The sequence below is a fragment of the Hemitrygon akajei genome, chromosome 3 (genome assembly GCF_048418815.1).
Source record: "Hemitrygon akajei chromosome 3, sHemAka1.3, whole genome shotgun sequence".
NCBI classification, from domain to species: domain Eukaryota; kingdom Metazoa; phylum Chordata; class Chondrichthyes; order Myliobatiformes; family Dasyatidae; genus Hemitrygon; species Hemitrygon akajei.
Window position 1 is genome coordinate 122,692,497 of NC_133126.1, and position 19,468 is coordinate 122,711,964.

At 41.5% G+C, this 19,468-nt stretch overlaps 1 protein-coding gene across 1 annotated transcript in view; it reads right to left on the reverse strand.

The window, feature by feature from the left end:
• The window catches only part of LOC140724574 (serotransferrin-like), a 126,847-nt gene that overhangs the window by 50,117 nt on the left and 57,262 nt on the right, over window positions 1-19,468 (reverse strand). The window contains exons 15-16 of the mRNA XM_073039004.1: window positions 18,686-18,870; window positions 13,184-13,373 (exon numbers count right to left, since the gene is read on the reverse strand). Of these exons, the coding sequence (XP_072895105.1) occupies window positions 13,184-13,373; window positions 18,686-18,870 (375 nt within the window). The remainder of the gene's footprint in view (window positions 1-13,183; window positions 13,374-18,685; window positions 18,871-19,468) is intronic.

Consider the following 19,468-nt stretch of genomic DNA (forward strand, 5'->3'; position numbering starts at 1 on the left):
AGTGACATTTGCAGTTTTCCAATCCTCCAGAACCAATCCAGGATCTAGTGATTCTTGAAATATCGTTACTAATGCCTCCAAAATCTTTTCAGCTACCTCTTTCAGAAGCCTTAGGTGTAGTCCATCTGGTCCAGATGACTCATCTACCTTCAAGCCTTTGAACTTCCCAAGCATCTTCTCCTTAGTAATAGTAACTACCCCCAACATGACTAAATTTCTGCCATGGTGGCTTCCAAAGTGAAGCCTAAAGCAAAATGCTTATTAGGCTTATCCACCATTTCTTGATTCCTCTTTGCTACCTCTCCAACATCATTTTCCAGTGTTCCAATATCCAGTCTCACCACTCTATATCGGGAAAAAAAAACTTACGATATCCTCCTTGATATTGTTGGGTAGCTTACCTTCATATTTCATCCTTTCTCTCCTTATGGTTTTTGAAATTGCCTTCTGTTGGTTTTCAAAAACTTCCCAATCCTCTAACTTCCCACTAAATTTTACTGTATCATATGCCCTCTCTTTTGTCTGCCATAGTTGCCTCATCCTCCTATTAGAATACTTCTTCATCTTTGGGATGTAGCTGTCCAGCACCTTCCAAAGTACTCCCAGAAACTCCAGCCATTGCTGCTCTGCTGTAATCTCTGCTAATGTCTCTTTTTCATCAACTTTGGCCAGCTCCTCTCTCATGCCTCTGTAATTCCCTTTACCTCACAGTAATACTGATACATCTGACTTTATCTTCTCCCTCTCAAACTGCAGGTCTCACATTAATTTCCAAGTTTCTTGGTGCTCTTCATGGGCACTCCCATTTCTCTCACTATTGTTCCCTGCTGTGTGCAGACCGAATGCCAACTTCCTTACTTTACCATTGGGTCTCTTGGTAACATGTACAAACATTGTGAAGTCACAGCCTACGGAAAAAAATGTATACTTCACTTTGATTTATAAACCTACCAACATCCATATTCAATCAATTAACCTTGTTTTTCTTATTGTTTAATGTTGTTAATTTCAGAAATATGGCCCTATAGATTCGAGATTGGCCTTTAAGGAACCTCACAAACAGCAATGATCTGAGCAGTGTAACTGACGCCATGCCTTTCTATAGGATACCACTCTGAGAGAACGGGAGGTAGATCAATTTAGCAGGTCAGAAGAATGTTGGTTAAGCAGTTGTGAACATGCACAAGGTACTTGGCTTCGTAACCAGTGGCTTGAACATAACACAAGAACTTAAGAATTGGGAGCAAAAGTAGGCTGTATGCTCCTTCATTAATGTTTTGTTTATCTTCAGCATCTTGATTGATCTTTGATCTGAGCTCTATTTTCCTGAACTTCCATATCTCTTGAATCCTTTAATGCCCAGGATTATATTTTGAACATTCACAGATCTTACTTAAAGAAAAATTCACCATCCTTTAAGTAAAGATGTTTCTCCTCAGTTCATTTTTAAATGTCCTATGCCTTATTCTGGGATTATGACCCATGGCTTCTGGACTGTTTAGCTAGGGCAAAATTTCCTTGCATCCAGCCTATGAGCCTTGAAAGAAATTTTAAGTTTTAGTGGTAACATGCCATTCTTCTAAACTTTAGAGACAACATAACCCCTTTTCATATGGCACACCTGCTATCTGTGCCACCAGTCTAGTGATTCTTCACCGCACTCCATCTATGTCAAATTTATAGTTACTGAGACCAAATCTGTACATTTAGTCTTTCCATGGCCCCATAGATTGCTGAAAGGCATCTTTACTTCTGTACACCAACCCTTTTGTAATGAATGGCAACATACCATTTGTCTTCCTAATTCTTTGCTACATTGGCATGTCAGCTTTAGTGATCTGTACAGACACCTTTCAATATTAGCATTTTTCCAAACCCTCTGCACTTCAAAAATACTGTGTTTCTATATTGCACAGTTAAGTTTATGACCCCACGTTCTTCCACATTATATTACATCTGCTATGTTCTCTCCCAATTATGTCGTTCATCATATCCTCCTGTATGTTTCTTCTGACTCAGGATCACAACTGGTTGATTGAAACCTCTTGCGGTCTCCCTGGACTGGCGTCAGTCAGAGCAATGTGTTAGTCTGGGGCACTGTGCTTCAGGCAGAATGTGAAACATTGGGGAGAATGCAATGAGGATAGCAGGAATGATATCAGCGATGAAGTAATTCAGTTATGTGAAGCAATTAGGGAAGCAGGAATAAAAGGTGAAGATGCCAGAAATGCCCTCTAGGTCAGGCAGAATCTGTGATGAGGGAAACAGAGTTAACTTTCAGGTTGGCAACCATTCATCAGAAACATGAAAAGTTAGACATCAAACATAATTTAAATTTTTAAACTGCAAAGAAAGAGGGTGGATGGAGCGGACAAAAGAGATGTCTGTGATAGGTTAGAGAGCAGATGAAGCTGAACAACACTGTGTGGTGGTGGCTGAGAGACTCTGATGGCTAGGAGCATGAGGAAGGAGAGAGAACGGGAGAGACAGAGACTGACTGTCAGACACACACACACACACACACACACACACACACACACACACACACACACACACACACACACACACACACACACACACACACACACACACACACACACACACACACAACACTGAATCCTTCAGACAGAAAACACTGTAGTTGCTGAAAGCTCGAAATAACAGAGAACAGTACAGCAACACAAATTCAGATTCAGATTCAGTTTATTGTCATTTAAAAACCACAAATGCAATGCAGTTAAAAAATGAGACAACGTTCCTCCAGAATGATATCACAAAAACACATGACAAAACAGACTACACCAGAAAATCCGCATAACGTTTGGCAATCCCCAATCTAGAGTCCGGAGAGGCTGCTGCATATTAATATCGCGCTACCATCTTAGCGCATTCCCCGGAAAGGAGCTCCAAATCCACCAGACAAACAAGACCAAAAACTAAAGCTACAAGACCTGCACAAAACCACATAGTTACAACAGTGCAAACAATAGCATAATTGATAAAAAAAAGACCATGAGCACAGTAAAAATAGTCCAAAGATGTTAAAAGACTATAAGTTCAAAAGAAACCACCACACAGTTTGCACAAGTCCTCAGGGTCCCCGATTGATTTGTCATCCCACGGTGGCGGCAGAAGGGAATACCCCCGCTATGGACTTCCACGGCGCTGCCCAACTCAGCACTCAATGAAAGCGGAAAATAAGAAGCTGCAAAGAGACCGGAAGACCATAAGATAGAGGAACAGAATTAGGCCATTTGGCCTATCAGGTCCGCTCCGCCATTTCATCATGGCTGATCCTGGATCCCATACACCTGCCCTCTCACCATATCCCTTGATGCCCCCTACTAAATAAGAAACTATCAACTTCCACTTTGAATATATCCATGGATGTGACTCCATTGCAGTCTGTGGCAGAGCATTCACCACTCTTTGACTAAAAAGATTCCTCCTTACTTCTGTTCTAAAAGGTCACCCCTGAATTTTGAGGCTGTGTCCTCCAGTTATGGATACCTCCACCAAAGGAAACATCCTTTCCACATCCACTTTACCTAGTCCTAGAGTGATGGACCAGCTCAGTACTTCACAGGCATATCCCTCGCAACCATGAGGTATTCCTTCAAGAAACTAGCATTTATCTCTGAAGTCCCACACAACCAAGTTCAAAATTTACATCTTTTCAATGATTCAGTTTTAGAACCAACCTGCATGACCTTAATTATTGCTTTATAAGTTTTCCTTTCTATTTTACTTAAAACTCCTAGAAACACTATGTCTACCTTGCACTTCAACAAATATCAGATTTGTTTGAATTGTGTTCTTTCTTGTATCATTTCATATAATTTGTGTTTTCCTTGTGACTGTTATGTCTCTAATGGTTTGTGCCTCTGTTGCTGCCTCAGATAAGTCTTTCATTGCACTTGTGATATTTTTTGTGATTTCTTGTGATATTTGGGAATGATCCAAGAGTTCAGGCAGAGAGATAAAATAAGTTTATGTTAGCATTTGGTTGCATACCTCAGAACTGTCCAGGTCTAACATAAAGAGGAAAGGCTGTTTATCTGATGTTGTTGAAGCTATTATTCATCACTCAGTTTAGAATAATGGAAGATGAGATGCTGTCTTGAGCAAATACAGTATTGAGTTTTGCTGGAACAGAGTAAACAGCCATAGTCAGAGAGGTCCAAACAAGTGTAGGAGAGATTTAAAGTGAAAGCCAACAGGAAGCTCAGGCCTTGAGGAAGGATTCTCAGCCAAAAATTGGGTGTTTATTCCTCTCCATAGATGCTGCCTGACCTGAAGAGTTCCTCCAGCATTTTGTGTGTGTTACTCTGGATTTCCAACATCTGCAGTCTCTTGAAAGCATGACTTCCTTCATGTTATACTTAGCACTCCTACCAATGAAGGGAAGCACCTTATCCACTTGAGTAGCCACTTTCAGTGATCTATGAACCTGGACCCTAACCTCTGGGACTTGCCATGAAATGTATAGCTTCTCCTTTCATTTAACCTCCTAAAATGTAGCTACTTGCATTAGACCAGATGAAACTCCATCAGTCATGTCTCTGTTCATATCTGTAACTGATCTCTTTCATGCTATATTCTCTGATGGTCCTTCACACTGTCCACAGCTCCACCAATCTTAGTGTCATCTGCAAACATGTTAATCCACCCATCTACATTTTCACACAAATCATTGATATACATCACAACCATAAGGAGCCAAGCACCCATCGTAGTGGAACACCACTGGTCACGGACTTCTGACCAGAATCACAGCCTTCCACTCCTCCCCTCTACCTTCTACGGTCAAGCCTGTTTCAAATCCAAACTTACAATTCACCAGGGATCTCAGGCATCTTTATCAACCAGGTTATCTGAATCAACCTACCACAAGAGAGCTTGTCAAATGACTTTCCATAAACTACCTATATATCTGTTTCTCCACCTTTCAGTGGCTATTGGAAGGTCTATAGCAGAAACCATCAGCATAATTGCACCTGTCTTATTCCTGAGCTCCACCAATATTCCCCTTCCGAGTACTGCTGTGACATTTTCCCTTACCAGCAGTGCAACTTTTCCACATCTTTTACCCCCCTATCACATCTAAAATAAAAAAAACCAGGACCATTGAGCAGATAGTCTTGTCCCTCTAACATCCAGATCTCAGCATCTTAAATCCCATGTCCTGATCCAGTCTCTAAGTTCATCCTCCTTACCCATGATACTCCTAGCACTGAAATAAACACCTGTTAACCCATTGGTCCTATTATGTTTATTAGCCTATTCCTTGTCCTTCCTTTCAATCCTACTTGTCACATCATCTTTCTTACCTGTTGCCCTACTGCTGGGGTTCTCAGGCCTCTGCCACTTTAGTTTAAACCTTTCTGAGCAGCACTAGCAAACCTCCCAGTGAGGATATTGGTTCCTTGTCCTGTTCAGATGCAAAATGTATTGTATGTCCAAGTCCCACATGCCCTGGAGAAGAAACCAATGATTGAAAAATCTGAAGCACTCTTTCCTACGCCATCTCCTTAGGCACATTTTGAATGTCTTTTAAATGTTGTTATTATAGCAAACACTTTCTTTGGCAGTCCATTCCATAAATGCACTGCCCTCTTTGTGAAGAAATTGCCCCTCTGGTCCCTTTTAATTCTTCCCCAGTCATCTTAAACCTACAGCCTCCGAGAAAATGACTGGGTGCACTCATCCTATCTATGCCCTTCGGGAAAGTCTCCCTCAGTCTCTTACACACCAAGCAATAAAGTCCTAGCCTTCCCAATCTCTCCCTGTAACTCTGCACTCAAGTCCTGGCAACATTCTTGTTATTCATTTTTGCCAGTTTAACGACGTGTTTTCTCTAACAAGGTTACCAAACCCTCAACGTTGTCTTATATACTGCAGGTATATCTGCTATCTAACTCACTTGCAAAGTTGCCTGGATGATGAAGGCCAGTATGGCCAATGCCTTCTGCACCACCCTGTCTACCTGGAGTGCCATTTTCATACAGCTAACCATTACACTACCCTTTAACTTGTGGACCAGTCCTACCAAGTCCTATGATGTGTATGGTCATGAAATTATATGGACTTAGATTGTGACCTTGTTGTGGTGGAGAAGCTTGTGTGGTCCTGAGATCTTGAGAGTGATGCTGTCTGGAGCTGTGCTCCTGGTAGGGTCACCCATGGCAGTAAGGTCGAGGGTGAGGTCCCTAACAAAGAACAATCCAACCAAGATCTCAATGGTGGAACAGGCCATTGAGTTACTTCAAACGACGAAGTTACTTCAAACTCAACGGCTGCGAAGGCGGATGAAGGCTGCAATAAATCCATCAGCTCCAATCATCATAGTTTCCATGCCACTGGAATCAGTTGGTTGATTTGTGAAGTATCGTGTGTTTCTTGGAGTGCAACATCAAGTACACGTTAAACAAATACACGCACAGGCATCTTCGCTCTGTGGAAATGGAACGAAGACCATCATCCTCGACCTCGAGGGATAGCCACGACAACGGCATATGGATGGTGGCAGAAATTATGAGGTTAATCATTAAATGTGGGTATTGGTGCGGCGAAGAGTGAGGTCATAAGGACGAGAGGTAAGAGTGTGGTGAGGGTAGAGTGAGGGAAATGGAAAGGGTATTTTTAACATGGACCTCCAGCAGCAAAGTACCCACAGACATCACAGTAAACAGTGTGACTCAAGTTATCTGCTAAAATGTTTATTCAGGAAATTAGGCAAGAAACCATATAACTGAGAGTTCATCTGGCCACTGCCCTGTAAGTAGGCAGCACACCAACCCCCCGTTTAAAAACAGACCAGCGTTCATTTACCTTTTTCATTACATATCATCCCTGTGTGCCTGCTTTTTGTTTAAGAACATTAAGATCACTGCAAAAGAATGTTCTGTAATCCCTCTGCTCTGAAACAATCCTTTGCTATTTTTCCGGTTGAAGTAGGTAACCTCTTAATCAAAGCCTAATACAACCACACAGATATTCCTTCCTCTCCCTTCTTCCATCAGAGTAAAGACACAAAAGCCTGAAACCACCTACCACCAGGCTCAAATTTAGCTTCAGTTCTGCTGTTGTAGGACTGTTAAATGGTCCCTCAGTACAATAAGTTGGATCTAGCTCTCACACTTGTGACCTTGCATGTTACTGTCTACATGCACTGCACTTCCTTTTAACTGTAAGCAATTTACTTTGCCCTCTGTTACAGTTTTACCTCCTACTACCTCAAAGTGCTGTTTTAATAAATTGATCTGTGTGGATAGTATGCAGAACAAAGTTTTTCTTTATTCCAGTCTGTGTGACAATAATGAAACAATTACTAGCCTCACAAATTCCCATATTATAAATCATATATCAATCTCTTTTCCATGTACTTAACTCATCGATCTTCCTGACAGGTTACTTCACACCATTCTCCATGCTGTTGGCAAATGTGACTTTTGTAAACTCAGTTCCTTGCTCTGAGACTAACACACATTGTTATAATTGGGTCTTTGATGGCATCATGGCTGATCTATACTTTGTCTTAACAATTCTCTTCTGCCCATTTTCCACAGTTCTTGATTCCCTACCATTCTTCCACCTGAGCTTTGATGCGACGATTGCCCTCTATTGGATTCCTAAGATTCACAAATGTCAACGTGCCCCTCATCCTACTCTTCTCCAGGCAAAGCATTCTCATGGAATGTACTTGTTGAAGGCCCCAAAACCTTAACTATTTCAATAAGATCACTTCTCATTCTTCCGTACTCCATGTACACAACTCTATTCCACTCAATTTTCCCTCAGAATTCAAAGCATTGTCTTCACTGTGTTGCCTCAAAGGCAGGCTGTATCCTTCTTCTTTCTTACTGTGATAAACCTGGTTCTTCCTTGATCTATTCGTCTACACTATGCGCATTATATACTCTTTCTTTGTTTGATTATATTCTCTTTTGGCTTTGTTTCTCCTCTCTTTCTTATGGGAATTAACTCGAATTACATTAGAAACCCCTCTGAAGGCTGCCTTTTGCTCTAGAACATGATGTGCCTGCATGTTATTTTCAACTTGATTGCAAGGATTGCATTGGAAAGGCTAGACCTGCCTAAATAAACAAATCTTCCGGTTTATTTGGGATGAACCTTGAGTTCCTGAAGGAAATGGGAATAAAACTGAAGAGCCGAGCATCATCTTCTATTGATCTTGATCAAGAGGAGGTGCTAGAGGATGATAAAATAGCAAATATAATACCTTTGTCCATAAAGAGACGAAAGACCAGGTAGACAAAGTACAACCCATGAGTTTGCTGGTGGGGAAATTTATCAAGTACTACTCTTGTCTTTCTCCATTATACTGCAATTTTTTTTACCTTAAAACATTGTATATTTATTTCATAAAATTCTGCATTTAGATCTGCATTCACCACACCTACAGACCACCTACTCCAGATCATAACCACACATTGCTAAATAAAGGCTTTTCTCCATATCACCCTTAGATCATTGCCTAGATATGCGTGATCCTCTGCATCTCAGAAGTTTTGTTATATATACATAAATCTTGCAGGTGTTTCAGTTCCCCTCTCAACCTCTTTTTGCCTCAAACAGAACAATTTCAAGTTCTTTATCCATGGAGGCAAAACTGGCAAGACTCTACCAGAATGCCAGATTGATTTTCCAAACATTGTGTACTGGGAATTTGAGCTTATGCAGATCAAAGCTGACCTGGGACTCAGGACGGCTGTGGCTTACAGGATTCCCTGTGAATACGGAACAACATATATCGGCTACAAGGGGTGCATGGTGGAAACCTGCATCGAGAAGCATAGGAGGTGTATCCGGGGTTACCTGGAGAAATGGCGGTAGCAGAACATTGCATTTGCAATGGCCCTAGGATTGACTTCGATGGCACTAAACTACTGTGCTATGCCAATGGCTTCTGGGACTGTCTGGTGAAGGAAGCCATTGAAATAAGACTAGGGAACAAGAATTTTAACAAAGGCAATGGTCTCATTCTAAGTAAGAACTGGAATATAATTGTAAACAAAGTGGGACAGCTTAAACCTGATTGGTTGAGGACTAACCAATCAGGCAGGCAGACAATGGGGTATATTTACCACTGGACTAGATGAGGCTAGGTATCATCTCTGGTGAAGATGGCGGATTTTGTCCTCAGGACATCGTTTAAAATCGATACCTATACCCAGCTGGAAGCCCGAGAGGAGTGTATTCGCTGATGTGGTGTTCACTGAGGTTGGCAATTAGTTTGCAGACGTTTCATCACCAGTCAAGGTGACATCCTCAGTGCACAGTTGTTGGTGTTGCTCTCAGGGAGTACTCAAGATTATATAGCACCCCCCCCACTCTGCCCCCACCCCATTCACTTGCCTCAATCCTACGGCTTCAGTTGACCTTTGAATTTTATTGGCTTACATTTCTTTGGCTCTGAGGGATATGTACATAGACAGAGTCTATTTCTACATGTTTTTTGACAGAGTTAACAAAAAAGGGCCACGCTTCTAAAAATTTTTGTGCCTGCTGCACGTTTGCCAGCGCCAGAACCTCCGCGGTGTCCCAGTTAAATTGGAGGAATGAATCTGATTCTAGAGTCCATGTGTACAGCACCATTGCTAACAAGGCTTGCAGCCAAACTAGACTCGGCCATTTTTTGAATGCAGGATTTCATTAGTGGTTACAGTATAAGAGTGTGGTATTGGAGCTCGGGACAACGGATTAGAAGCCCCATTAGTACGCAAGGTACCTGATACTAAGTGCATTAACTACGATTGGTGAGATGAAGGAAATTAACGAAGGTTGCAATTAAGAGAACACAGAGTCCTGAGGGCTGTAGTTATGAGGAAATTACAGAAGGAAGGGGCTGGGGAGGGTAAGCAGCTGGAGTGATTTGATGAGAATTGTTAAAGATGATTGAACCATTGAAATGTATTTTTCACAGTATTATTGTTTAATAATTATTGATTTAAATTGTACCCAAGATTTCTTAATTTCCTCATATTTGATAAAAGAAAACGAGCCTGTTTCTAATTACCAGACGATTGTGGCTTCCAGTTTAAAATAAACTCTTAAGCAATGTATCTCTAAATTTAGAAGGCGTTGCTTCTTGTGCATCTATATAGCTGTTAATATTGTATTTCCTTCAGGAAATAGAGGCATATGTATGTTTTGCCAACATCCCAAAAAATGTGATGGCTTCACAGACATTCAGGTTTACACTGAGAGCTTAGGAGTCTCAATGGGTAGCCAGTTCGTGAGCTTCTTTGCAATTAAACTCCACTTCATTGCATCTTCATTTGCAGTGGGAAGGTATGACTCAACTTGTGACAAGAAACTGCTGATCTGGGATTTTCACACTCAACAGCTTCCAGAGTTCACAGAGAATGGTGCAAACAAACAAAAAAAGAAAACCAGTGAGCAGCATTTTTGTGGGCAAAATTGCCTTGTTAATGAGAGAGTTCAGAGGAGAATGGTCAGACTGGTTCAAACTGACAGGAAGGCAACAGTAACTCAAACAACCACACATCACATCAGTGGTGCATCTCTGAATGCACAGCATGTTAGAAATGAAATGGATGGGCTACAGCAGCAGGAAACCAGAAACTTACATTCAGTGGCCACTTTATTAGGGACAGGAAGTAACTGCATCATTATAATTGCTGCATCTGTGAAAGTACTTCAACAATGTTTTTTTTATATAGAATTATGTTGAATTTTAGCACTTCACAGTAAGACACACAAACTGTTGGAAGAACTCAGCAAGTCTGGTACCATCTATGGAGGGAAATGAACAATGGGCATTATGGGCCAAGACCCTTTATCAAGATGGAAAGGAAAGGGGGAGAAGCCAGAATAAGAAGGTGGGGGAGGGGAAGGAGTACAAACAAGAAGATGATAGGTGGAATCAAGTGAGAGGAAGGTAGGTGGGTCGGGGGGGATGAAGTGAGAAGTGAGAAAGTGAGAAGTGAGGAGGTGATAGGTGGAAGAGATAAAGGACTGAAGCAGAAAGAATCCAATAGGATTCCAATATGGAAGAAAGGGAGGGAGGAGGGAGGTGATGGGCAGGTGAAGAGATGAGAAAGGGTGAGAGAGGTACCAGATCTGAGAATGATAAAAGACGGGGGGAGGAGAAATTGCTGGAAGTTTGAGAAATCACTATTCATGCCATTGGGTTGGAGGCTACACGGGTGGAATATGAGGTGTTGCTCTTCCAACCTGAGTGTTGCCTCATTTTGGCAGTAGAGGAGGTCATGGACCAACATGTCGGAGTCGGAGTGTGAAGGTGGATTGAAATGGGCGGGCACTGGGAAATCCCACCTTTTGAGGTGAATGAAGAATAGCTTGACAAGGCTGTCCCCCAATCCATATCATATCTCACTGATGTAAAGGAGGTCATCCTGAGAGCAAAGATAGAAGAAATGACCCCAATAGGCTCACAGGTGAAGAGTCACCTCACCCGGAAGGTCGACTCGGGCCTGACTGGTGTGGGGTGAGGGAGAAGATGCAGGATCAGGTATTGCACTTGACGTTCTTACAGAGATAAGTGCCAGAAGGGAAATCAGTGGGGAGCAAGTGCTTACTCCCTATTCATTTTCACTGCACACATTTTCAGCAGTTTGGAGAATATCTGAATTGCGATCAAGCACTAGTGATGAGAGACCCAGGAATAAAGCAGTTGGCTAACCAAAGGAGCATTAGGACCAGCAGCAATGAAGCCACACTGACCAACCTGAAGCTGGATGCAAGAGAGGGGCTGTTAAAGGGGCAGCAGCTGTCAGGAAACTATACCCTAATCATAGAGTTGCCAGAAGTAGTACACATTGGAAAACTGGTGTGTCAGTAGATTCACTATTATATTCAATGACAGCCTCCTAAAGAAAAAATCTATTGCCTTTTTGAACTGGTGAATAACTCTGGACCAGAACACTCAATCTCAATTCAGAAATCTTCCTAGCTTGCTAATGTGTATGCAGCCAGATGCTCTTAACATATCAGGCAATTCACAGATGCCTTTCTTGCATGGTCTGGTTTGCAATCTTAGTGTTGGTGAGGGATACCTGAAGGAGGAGAATATGTTTGTATTTTCACCTTGATGTCTCAGGGGATCATTTATTCCACTCACTGAGGACTTGCATGGTATCTCACTCGAAACACTTCCGTATTACAAAATATCCTTTGTCCGCTTTTATTGAATGAAATTGATTACTATCACTTGAGGGAGGAAACGTGATATCCATATCATTAGGGCAGAGTTGCAGTAGTGAGAAGTCTTGGAAAGAACTTCTTTTGAAAAGTAAAACTAATTATTCACAAAGACACCATCACTGTTATAAAACACATCACACCAAGCCTCAGTGTGCTAATTATAGTTTATTATGTTTTGTAGGAAGAGAATCAATTATTTATTTCTGACATAAAGCAGGGTGATATACAGCTCACCATACCTGCAGAGCATCTGTGAAATGCTAAAAACTGATTTTTATAGATGTAAAATGGATATCATTGTAGTTAGATGTCCAGGACATGAGATGAAACTCCCAGTCAGATAATCACCATGGAGTTCAGCAATTTTTAAAGGCACATGCTTTCAGGATATCTGTAAAATAGAGCAACAGGTACCCAGAACATTATAGCAATATTCTCCATGTAATTGCCACCAGTAGCAATAAATTAATATAATCTCCTTTCTCAACTTTTGCTCTTTTCCAGATGAGAAAAATTCAGTGGTACAGAATAGAGCATTGGCATTTTTAATATTAAAACTTCCAGGTCAAGTAAACTACATGTTAGACAGTGAATAAAGGGATCCCACTCCCTTCATCTTCTCCACCCCATACCATCAACTAATAAAATGAAATCCACCAAGTCAGATAAAGGAATATAATTCCTCCTTTGACTCTGTTTCAACAGCACATCTGTGCTAGAACTAGAGGAGCAAATAATGTGCAGAAGTGTGACATTTTAACATATCTTCACGTTCAGTTGTCCTACCTGTGATGGTGATAACCCTCTCCAACTCCCAAATAAACAAATACCAACACTACTAAACCCAGAATGTACCAAGACTCTGGAGAACTTGAAAGGAGAAATCATATTTCAACAAGTTTAAATGCACAGTAGAATCATACAATCTGTGGGCAAAACAAATAGACTAATTGCATATTTCACTACCACTTACCAGGAGGTTCACAAGCATGAATTGCTTCCAATATTTTGATATAATTTTCAGTCAGAAATCTTCTGTAATCACTTTGAACTTCAATGAGGCATTGAGTTGAATCCTTAAAAAGAAGATCCTTCCCTGAAAATGAGGCTGAACTGAACATCTGAAAGGTGTCTTGCATGGTTCCCTCACGGCCGTGTTTCAGCTGGAGTAAAGGAACATGGCATTGTCAACAATTACACACAACATGTCTGTGTGAATTATCAATACTGTATTTGAAATGAAGATTCAGTGATGGGAGTTTAGGCTTTCAAGGACAGATGAGAAAAGTTACCTAAACATTCTCCAAATCTCTAAGTAACCTCAAATGAACTGTCCATCTCTTTTCCCAAGAACCTTTTGGAGGAGGGAATATTAACTGTACTCCTGAATGGTATGTTTTAATAACTGTGCCAAACATACAAAAGAACATATTAAACAGAAGTGAGACAATTTAAAATAATATGTCAATGATGTAGATGTTGGAATTGATGGCTTTGTAGCCAAGTTTATGGGGCAGGTGGTGTTGAGGAAGTAGGGAATTTGTGGAATGATTTAGACAGATTGGTAGAATAGGCAAATAAGTGGCAGACGGAATACAGTGTAGGGAACTTCATAGTCATTCTTCTTGATAGAAGAAATAAAAACATACACTACTTTCTAAACAGGAAGAAAATTCAAATCTCAAAGGTGCAAAGGGACTTAAGAGTCCTCATGCAGATTTCCTTAAAGATGAAATTGCAGGTTGAGTTGGTGGTGAGAGAGGAAAATGTAATGTTAGTATTTATTTCAAGAGGACTAGAACATAAAAGCAAGGATGCAAGGCTAAGGCTTTCAAACATATTGGTCAGACCGCACTTGGGGTTCAGTGGAGGTTCCATGAATGAAAGGGTTAATATATTTGGTTATTGTATAAAGGGTTAATGTATTTGATGGCTTAGGGCCTGTTCTTGCTGGAGTTTAGAAAAATGAGGGAAAGACCTCCTTGAAGCCCATTGAATATTGAAAGGCCTAGACAGAGTAATGAGGAGAGGATATTTCCTGTTATGAGGGAGTCTAGGACCAGAGGGCACAGCTTCTGAATAGAGGGATATCCATTTAGAACAGAGGTGAGGAAGAATTTCTTTAGTCAGAGGGTAGAGAATCTGCAGAATTCATTGCCACAGGTGGCTGTGGAAGCCAAGTAATTGGGTATATTTAAAGCAGATGTTGATAGGTTCTTGATTAATCAGGGTGTGAAAAAGGTTACAGGAAGAAGCCAAAAGAGAGATAATAAATCAATCATGATGGAATGGCAGAGCAAACCTAAGAGCCTAAATGGATAATTCCACTCCAATGTCTTATGATCTTATGGTCTAACATATCACATATCTTACACCATTCCAGCTGCGTTCTCTCAGAGGGTAACCATTATTTAATGCCATGAAAAGGTAGCTTTTCATTCTGTCATGCAAGAATCCTTACAGCCTTCCTTCACTCCAACTATCTAGGAAACCTACAAAGGATATAACTGGAGAAATGGAAATAGTCAGCAGGTCAGGCAGCTTCTGTAGAGAGAGAAACTGAGTTACTGTTTCTAGTTAGGGACCCTTCCAAAGACAAAAAGCTGAGAAAAGCAGTGTGTTATGACAAAGAAGAGAAAGGGTGGAGGGTGTGTACTGTGAGGCTGCCAAAGTAAAATTTACTTAAAGTACTAGAAGGTGGAGACAAAACAGAGAGAGGGAAAATAACTAAATTGAACTGGAAATATTTTGCCACATTTACAGAAGGAAAACAAAGTTAACTTGGAACTGCAAGATTCAATGTTGAGCTTTGAGGGTTGCTACCTGCTCAGGTGGAGGAGGAGTTCTGTTCCTCAAGCTTAAGTTGGTTATCATTGCGACAACACAAAAGGACAAAGGCAGAGAATTAGAATGGACATGATGAAGAGAATTAAAGTGACTGTTAAGTAAAAGCTTGGGGTCATCCCTGTGAACTGAATAGAAGTGTTCTGCTAAGTGACTCCCCAATCTTCATTTGGTTTCTCTGAGGTAGAGGAGACCACAAAATCAACACTGAACACTGTGCACTAAACTGGAAGAAGTACAAGTGATTCACCTCTCCACCTGGAAGGAGTAGATAGATAGATAGATAGATAGATAGATACTTTATTCATCCCCATGGGGAAATTCAACTTTTTTTTCCAATGTCCCATACACTTGTTGTAGCAAAACTAATTACATACAATACTTAACTCAGTAAAAAATATGACATGCATCTAAATCACTATCTCAAAAAGCATTAATAATAGCTTTTAAAAAGTTCTTAAGTCCTGGCGGTTGAATTGTAAAGCCTAATGGCATTGGGGAGTATTGACCTCTTCATCCTGTCTGAGGAGCATTGCATCGATAGTAACCTGTCGCTGAAACTGCTTCTCTGTCTCTGGATGGTGCTATGTAGAGGATGTTCAGGGTTTTCCATAATTGACCATAGCCTACTCAGCGCCCTTCGCTCAGCTACCGATGTTAAACTCTCCAGTACTTTGCCCATGACAGAGCCCGCCTTCCTTACCAGCTTATTAAGACGTGAGGCGTCCCTCTTCTTAATGCTTCCTCCCCAACATGCCACCACAAAGAAGAGGGCGCTCTCCACAACTGACCTATAGAACATCTTCAGCATCTCACTACAGACATTGAATGACGCCAACCTTCTAAGGAAGTACAGTCGACTCTGTGCCTTCCTGCACAAGGCATCTGTGTTGGCAGTCCAGTCTAGCTTCTCGTCTAACTGTACTCCCAGATACTTGTAGGTCTTAACCTGCTCCACACATTCTCCATTAATGATCACTGGCTCCATATGAGGCCTAGATCTCCTAAAGTCCACCACCATCTCCTTGGTCTTGGTGATATTGAGACGCAGGTAGTTTGAGTTGCACCATATCACAAAGTCCTGTATCAGTTTCCTATACTCCTCCTCCTGTCCATTCCTGACACACCCCACTATGGCCGTGTCATCAGCGAACTTCTGCACATGGCAGGACTCCGAGTTATATTGGAAGTCTGATGTGTACAGGGTGAACAGGACCGGAGAGAGTACGGTTCCCTGCGGCGCTCCTGTGCTGCTGACCACCGTGTCAGACCTACAGTCTCCCAACCGCACATACTGAGGTCTATCTGTCAAGTAGTCCACTATCCAATCCACCATGTGAGAGTCTACTCCCATCTCCGTTAGTTTGTGCCTTAAGATCTTGGGCTGGATGGTGTTAAAGGCACTAGAGAAGTCAAGGAATGTAATCCTCACAGCACAACTGGCCCCATCTAGGTGAGAGAGTGATTTGTGCAGCAAATACATGATAGCATCCTCCACTCCCACCTTCTCCTTATACGCAAACTGAAGAGGATCCTGGGCGTGCCTGGTTTGTGGCCTCAGATTCTGTATTATCAGCCACTCCATGGTCTTCATCACGTGCGACGTCAAGGCAACAGGTCTGAAGTCATTCAACTCCTTTGGTTGTGGTTTCTTCGGTACCGGGACAATACAGGATGTTTTCCACTGTCTGGGTACTCTTCTCTGCTCCAGGCTCATGTTGAAGATGCGCTGTAGTGGTTCTCCCAGCTCAGTCGCACAGGCCCTCAGTAATCGTGGGGAAACTCCATCCGGTCCAGCCGCCTTGCTGGTACAGATCTTCCTCAGTTGACCTTCCACCTGTGCAGCCGTAATCCTGGGCATGGGCAAGGTCTCCTGTGAGTGGCTATTTTCCTGTGAGGGAAGTAAGCCTGGTGTGGATTTCTGTGGTGAGGATGAGATTGAGCTGTCGAACCTGTTGAAGAAGTTGTTCAGCTGGTTCGCTTTCTCCACATCTCCACTTATGTTCGCCCCCCGCTTTGCACCGCATCCGGTGATGATCTTCATCCCATCCCACACCTCCTTCATGCTTTTTTTCTGCAGCTTTTGTTCTAGCTTCCTCCTATACTGCTCCTTTGCCCCCCTTATCTGTACTCTGAGTTCCTTCTGAACTCTTTTAAGCTCCAACCGATCACCATCTTTAAAGTATTGGTCCCTTGGGTGGTGGGGAGTAAAGGTTTAAAGGATGGGTGTGTATATCTCTAACCATTACATGGGAAAATGCATTGAGAAGGGAAGTGGCTGTCAGAGTTGGAGAATGAATCAGGACTGAGAGAACAGTCCCGTCAGAAAGGCGAAAAACGAAAGTGAAGATGTAACTGGTGGAGGAATCCTATTGAAGATGATTATGGTGGATGGTGGAGTGGTAGGCAAAAATAAACTATACCTTTGACATGGATTATGAGTGAAGTTGTTCAATATAAGAGTGAGTTTAACTGGACAAATTAGTTTGGTGGTGGACTGATCAGATGCATGTTCAAGAAAGAAGTGAAAATCCTTCATACTATCTTGTTGTGGTAAGGAGATGCGAAGGGATTGGATGTTCATAGTAAGCATGTGTAACTGGCATTTATTGATACAGTAACTAAAATGTTCAGTTCCTTGAGAATCCCTGACTCCACAGCACTAATAAAGCATCTTGTCAATCGTGATGTATTTCCAAGCCACGTTCAAACATGCCTCCCTCATGAACTTGAATAATGAGTAAGCAATGTCTTTGAGCTGTGGTGGGTTTCAGCTGTCGCGATTTGTAGCTGAAAGGAGTCTCACATATTTTGGTGTTTGTTTCATGCTTTACAAGAATAATTGAAACTGAAATGGTGTCACCACCCTTGACAAATAAATCTCAGGACTGTATACTGTGACATATATGTACTTTGATAATAAATTTACTTTGAATTTTCCCTTCCTCATTCTCAGTAGAGACCTGGAAATGGTGGTTGATGTAATATCACCCTGTTGCCATGGAATGAGGCAAAACTCTTCACTGAGGCCTTCTAAACACCCATTGAGAAGGCATGCTTCCTTTGATGAAAATAGGAATTTGTCTGGCATTTTAGGCCACAGGTGATTGTGCATAGATCCAGGATGCACTGGCCAGTGCCAAACTAATTTTCTATTGAAAAGATTCAAAGTTCGAAGTCCAAAACTGAATTCCATTTTCTTTTTGTGGTCCTGAGTAATTTGTGAATCATTGGTTGGTGGCATCAACCTCCAGTAGATTTCACCTTGCTGTAATTCCTCAATAAACCTAACAACTTTTAGAGCTGGACAATAAAATGCTTTACACATGTACCCTGCCTGTCCCCTGTTAACTCCATTGCTCCCTAGGATTTATGTGGGAAGAACCAATGAGCAACAGACTCATGCTCAACTTCTCTTTTGATAATATGCTTTATTGAGTTAAGCATCCAATCTCATGGCATAGACCCAGAGTTAACCAGTTTGACTGAATCTGACAACTTCACAAAAGTTAGAGATTGGATGTCAGTCTAATTCACTGCTGTCAACTTCTGGTGGTTTCTTCCCTGTCCCATTTCCAACCAAGTTCCAAGTGCATAAAGCTAGATAATAAAATGGTTCATGCCCTCTCACCTGTTCACCTTTCAGCAGTTTGAGCAACTCATCCCTCTTATCTGGTCGTGTCATAACAGCATGTGCTGGGGCTTCCGCTAAGTGGCAGTTCAGGAACTGATCAACTGAAGTTGTGGTCCCATTTTTGCACAACAGGTAATAATTATCAGAAGTCAAGTTGCGATTCCAGTCCAACATTCCATTCCCTAAGAGCAAAAATGATTCAAATAACAAACTTCTTACATATTCGGCACTTTAACTCAACCACTTCCCTAAACTGTATTTTTTCTATGCTTTTAAACATCCAAGTGGTCATTTATTTCAAATGTTCCTTGAGGTGAATGGAATACTGGTGACTTGGAATTGATCCTCCACCATTAATGCTAAATGGGTTGTGTAATCAGGTCAAAATTTTGAGCTGTTTGAAACTGCTTGAAGCCGCTTTCAGGCCAATGGAATGAATTTAGGAGAGAGAGTGCAGCAATATTTTATTTTCCCACCAATGAGCTGTAAATTTCTGTGTTTAATGCATCAATATTAATTATAATTCATCAGATTCATCTGTTATGAAATTCTAAATACTCGCCTAATTTTAATCATCTTTAATTACTGGCGGGTGCTCTGTGTATCCTACTTTCTCCAGAGAAGAATTTCTTCTCTGGAGAAGAAACTACCATGCATCCAATGGGACAACTGGTTTTCAGTATGTGAAAAGTTATGGTGACAGCCTTTGTAAAATCATCTCCAATTTAACTATTAATGGTTGATGCCATCAAGAGACCTAGTAACATTTGAATAGAAGTA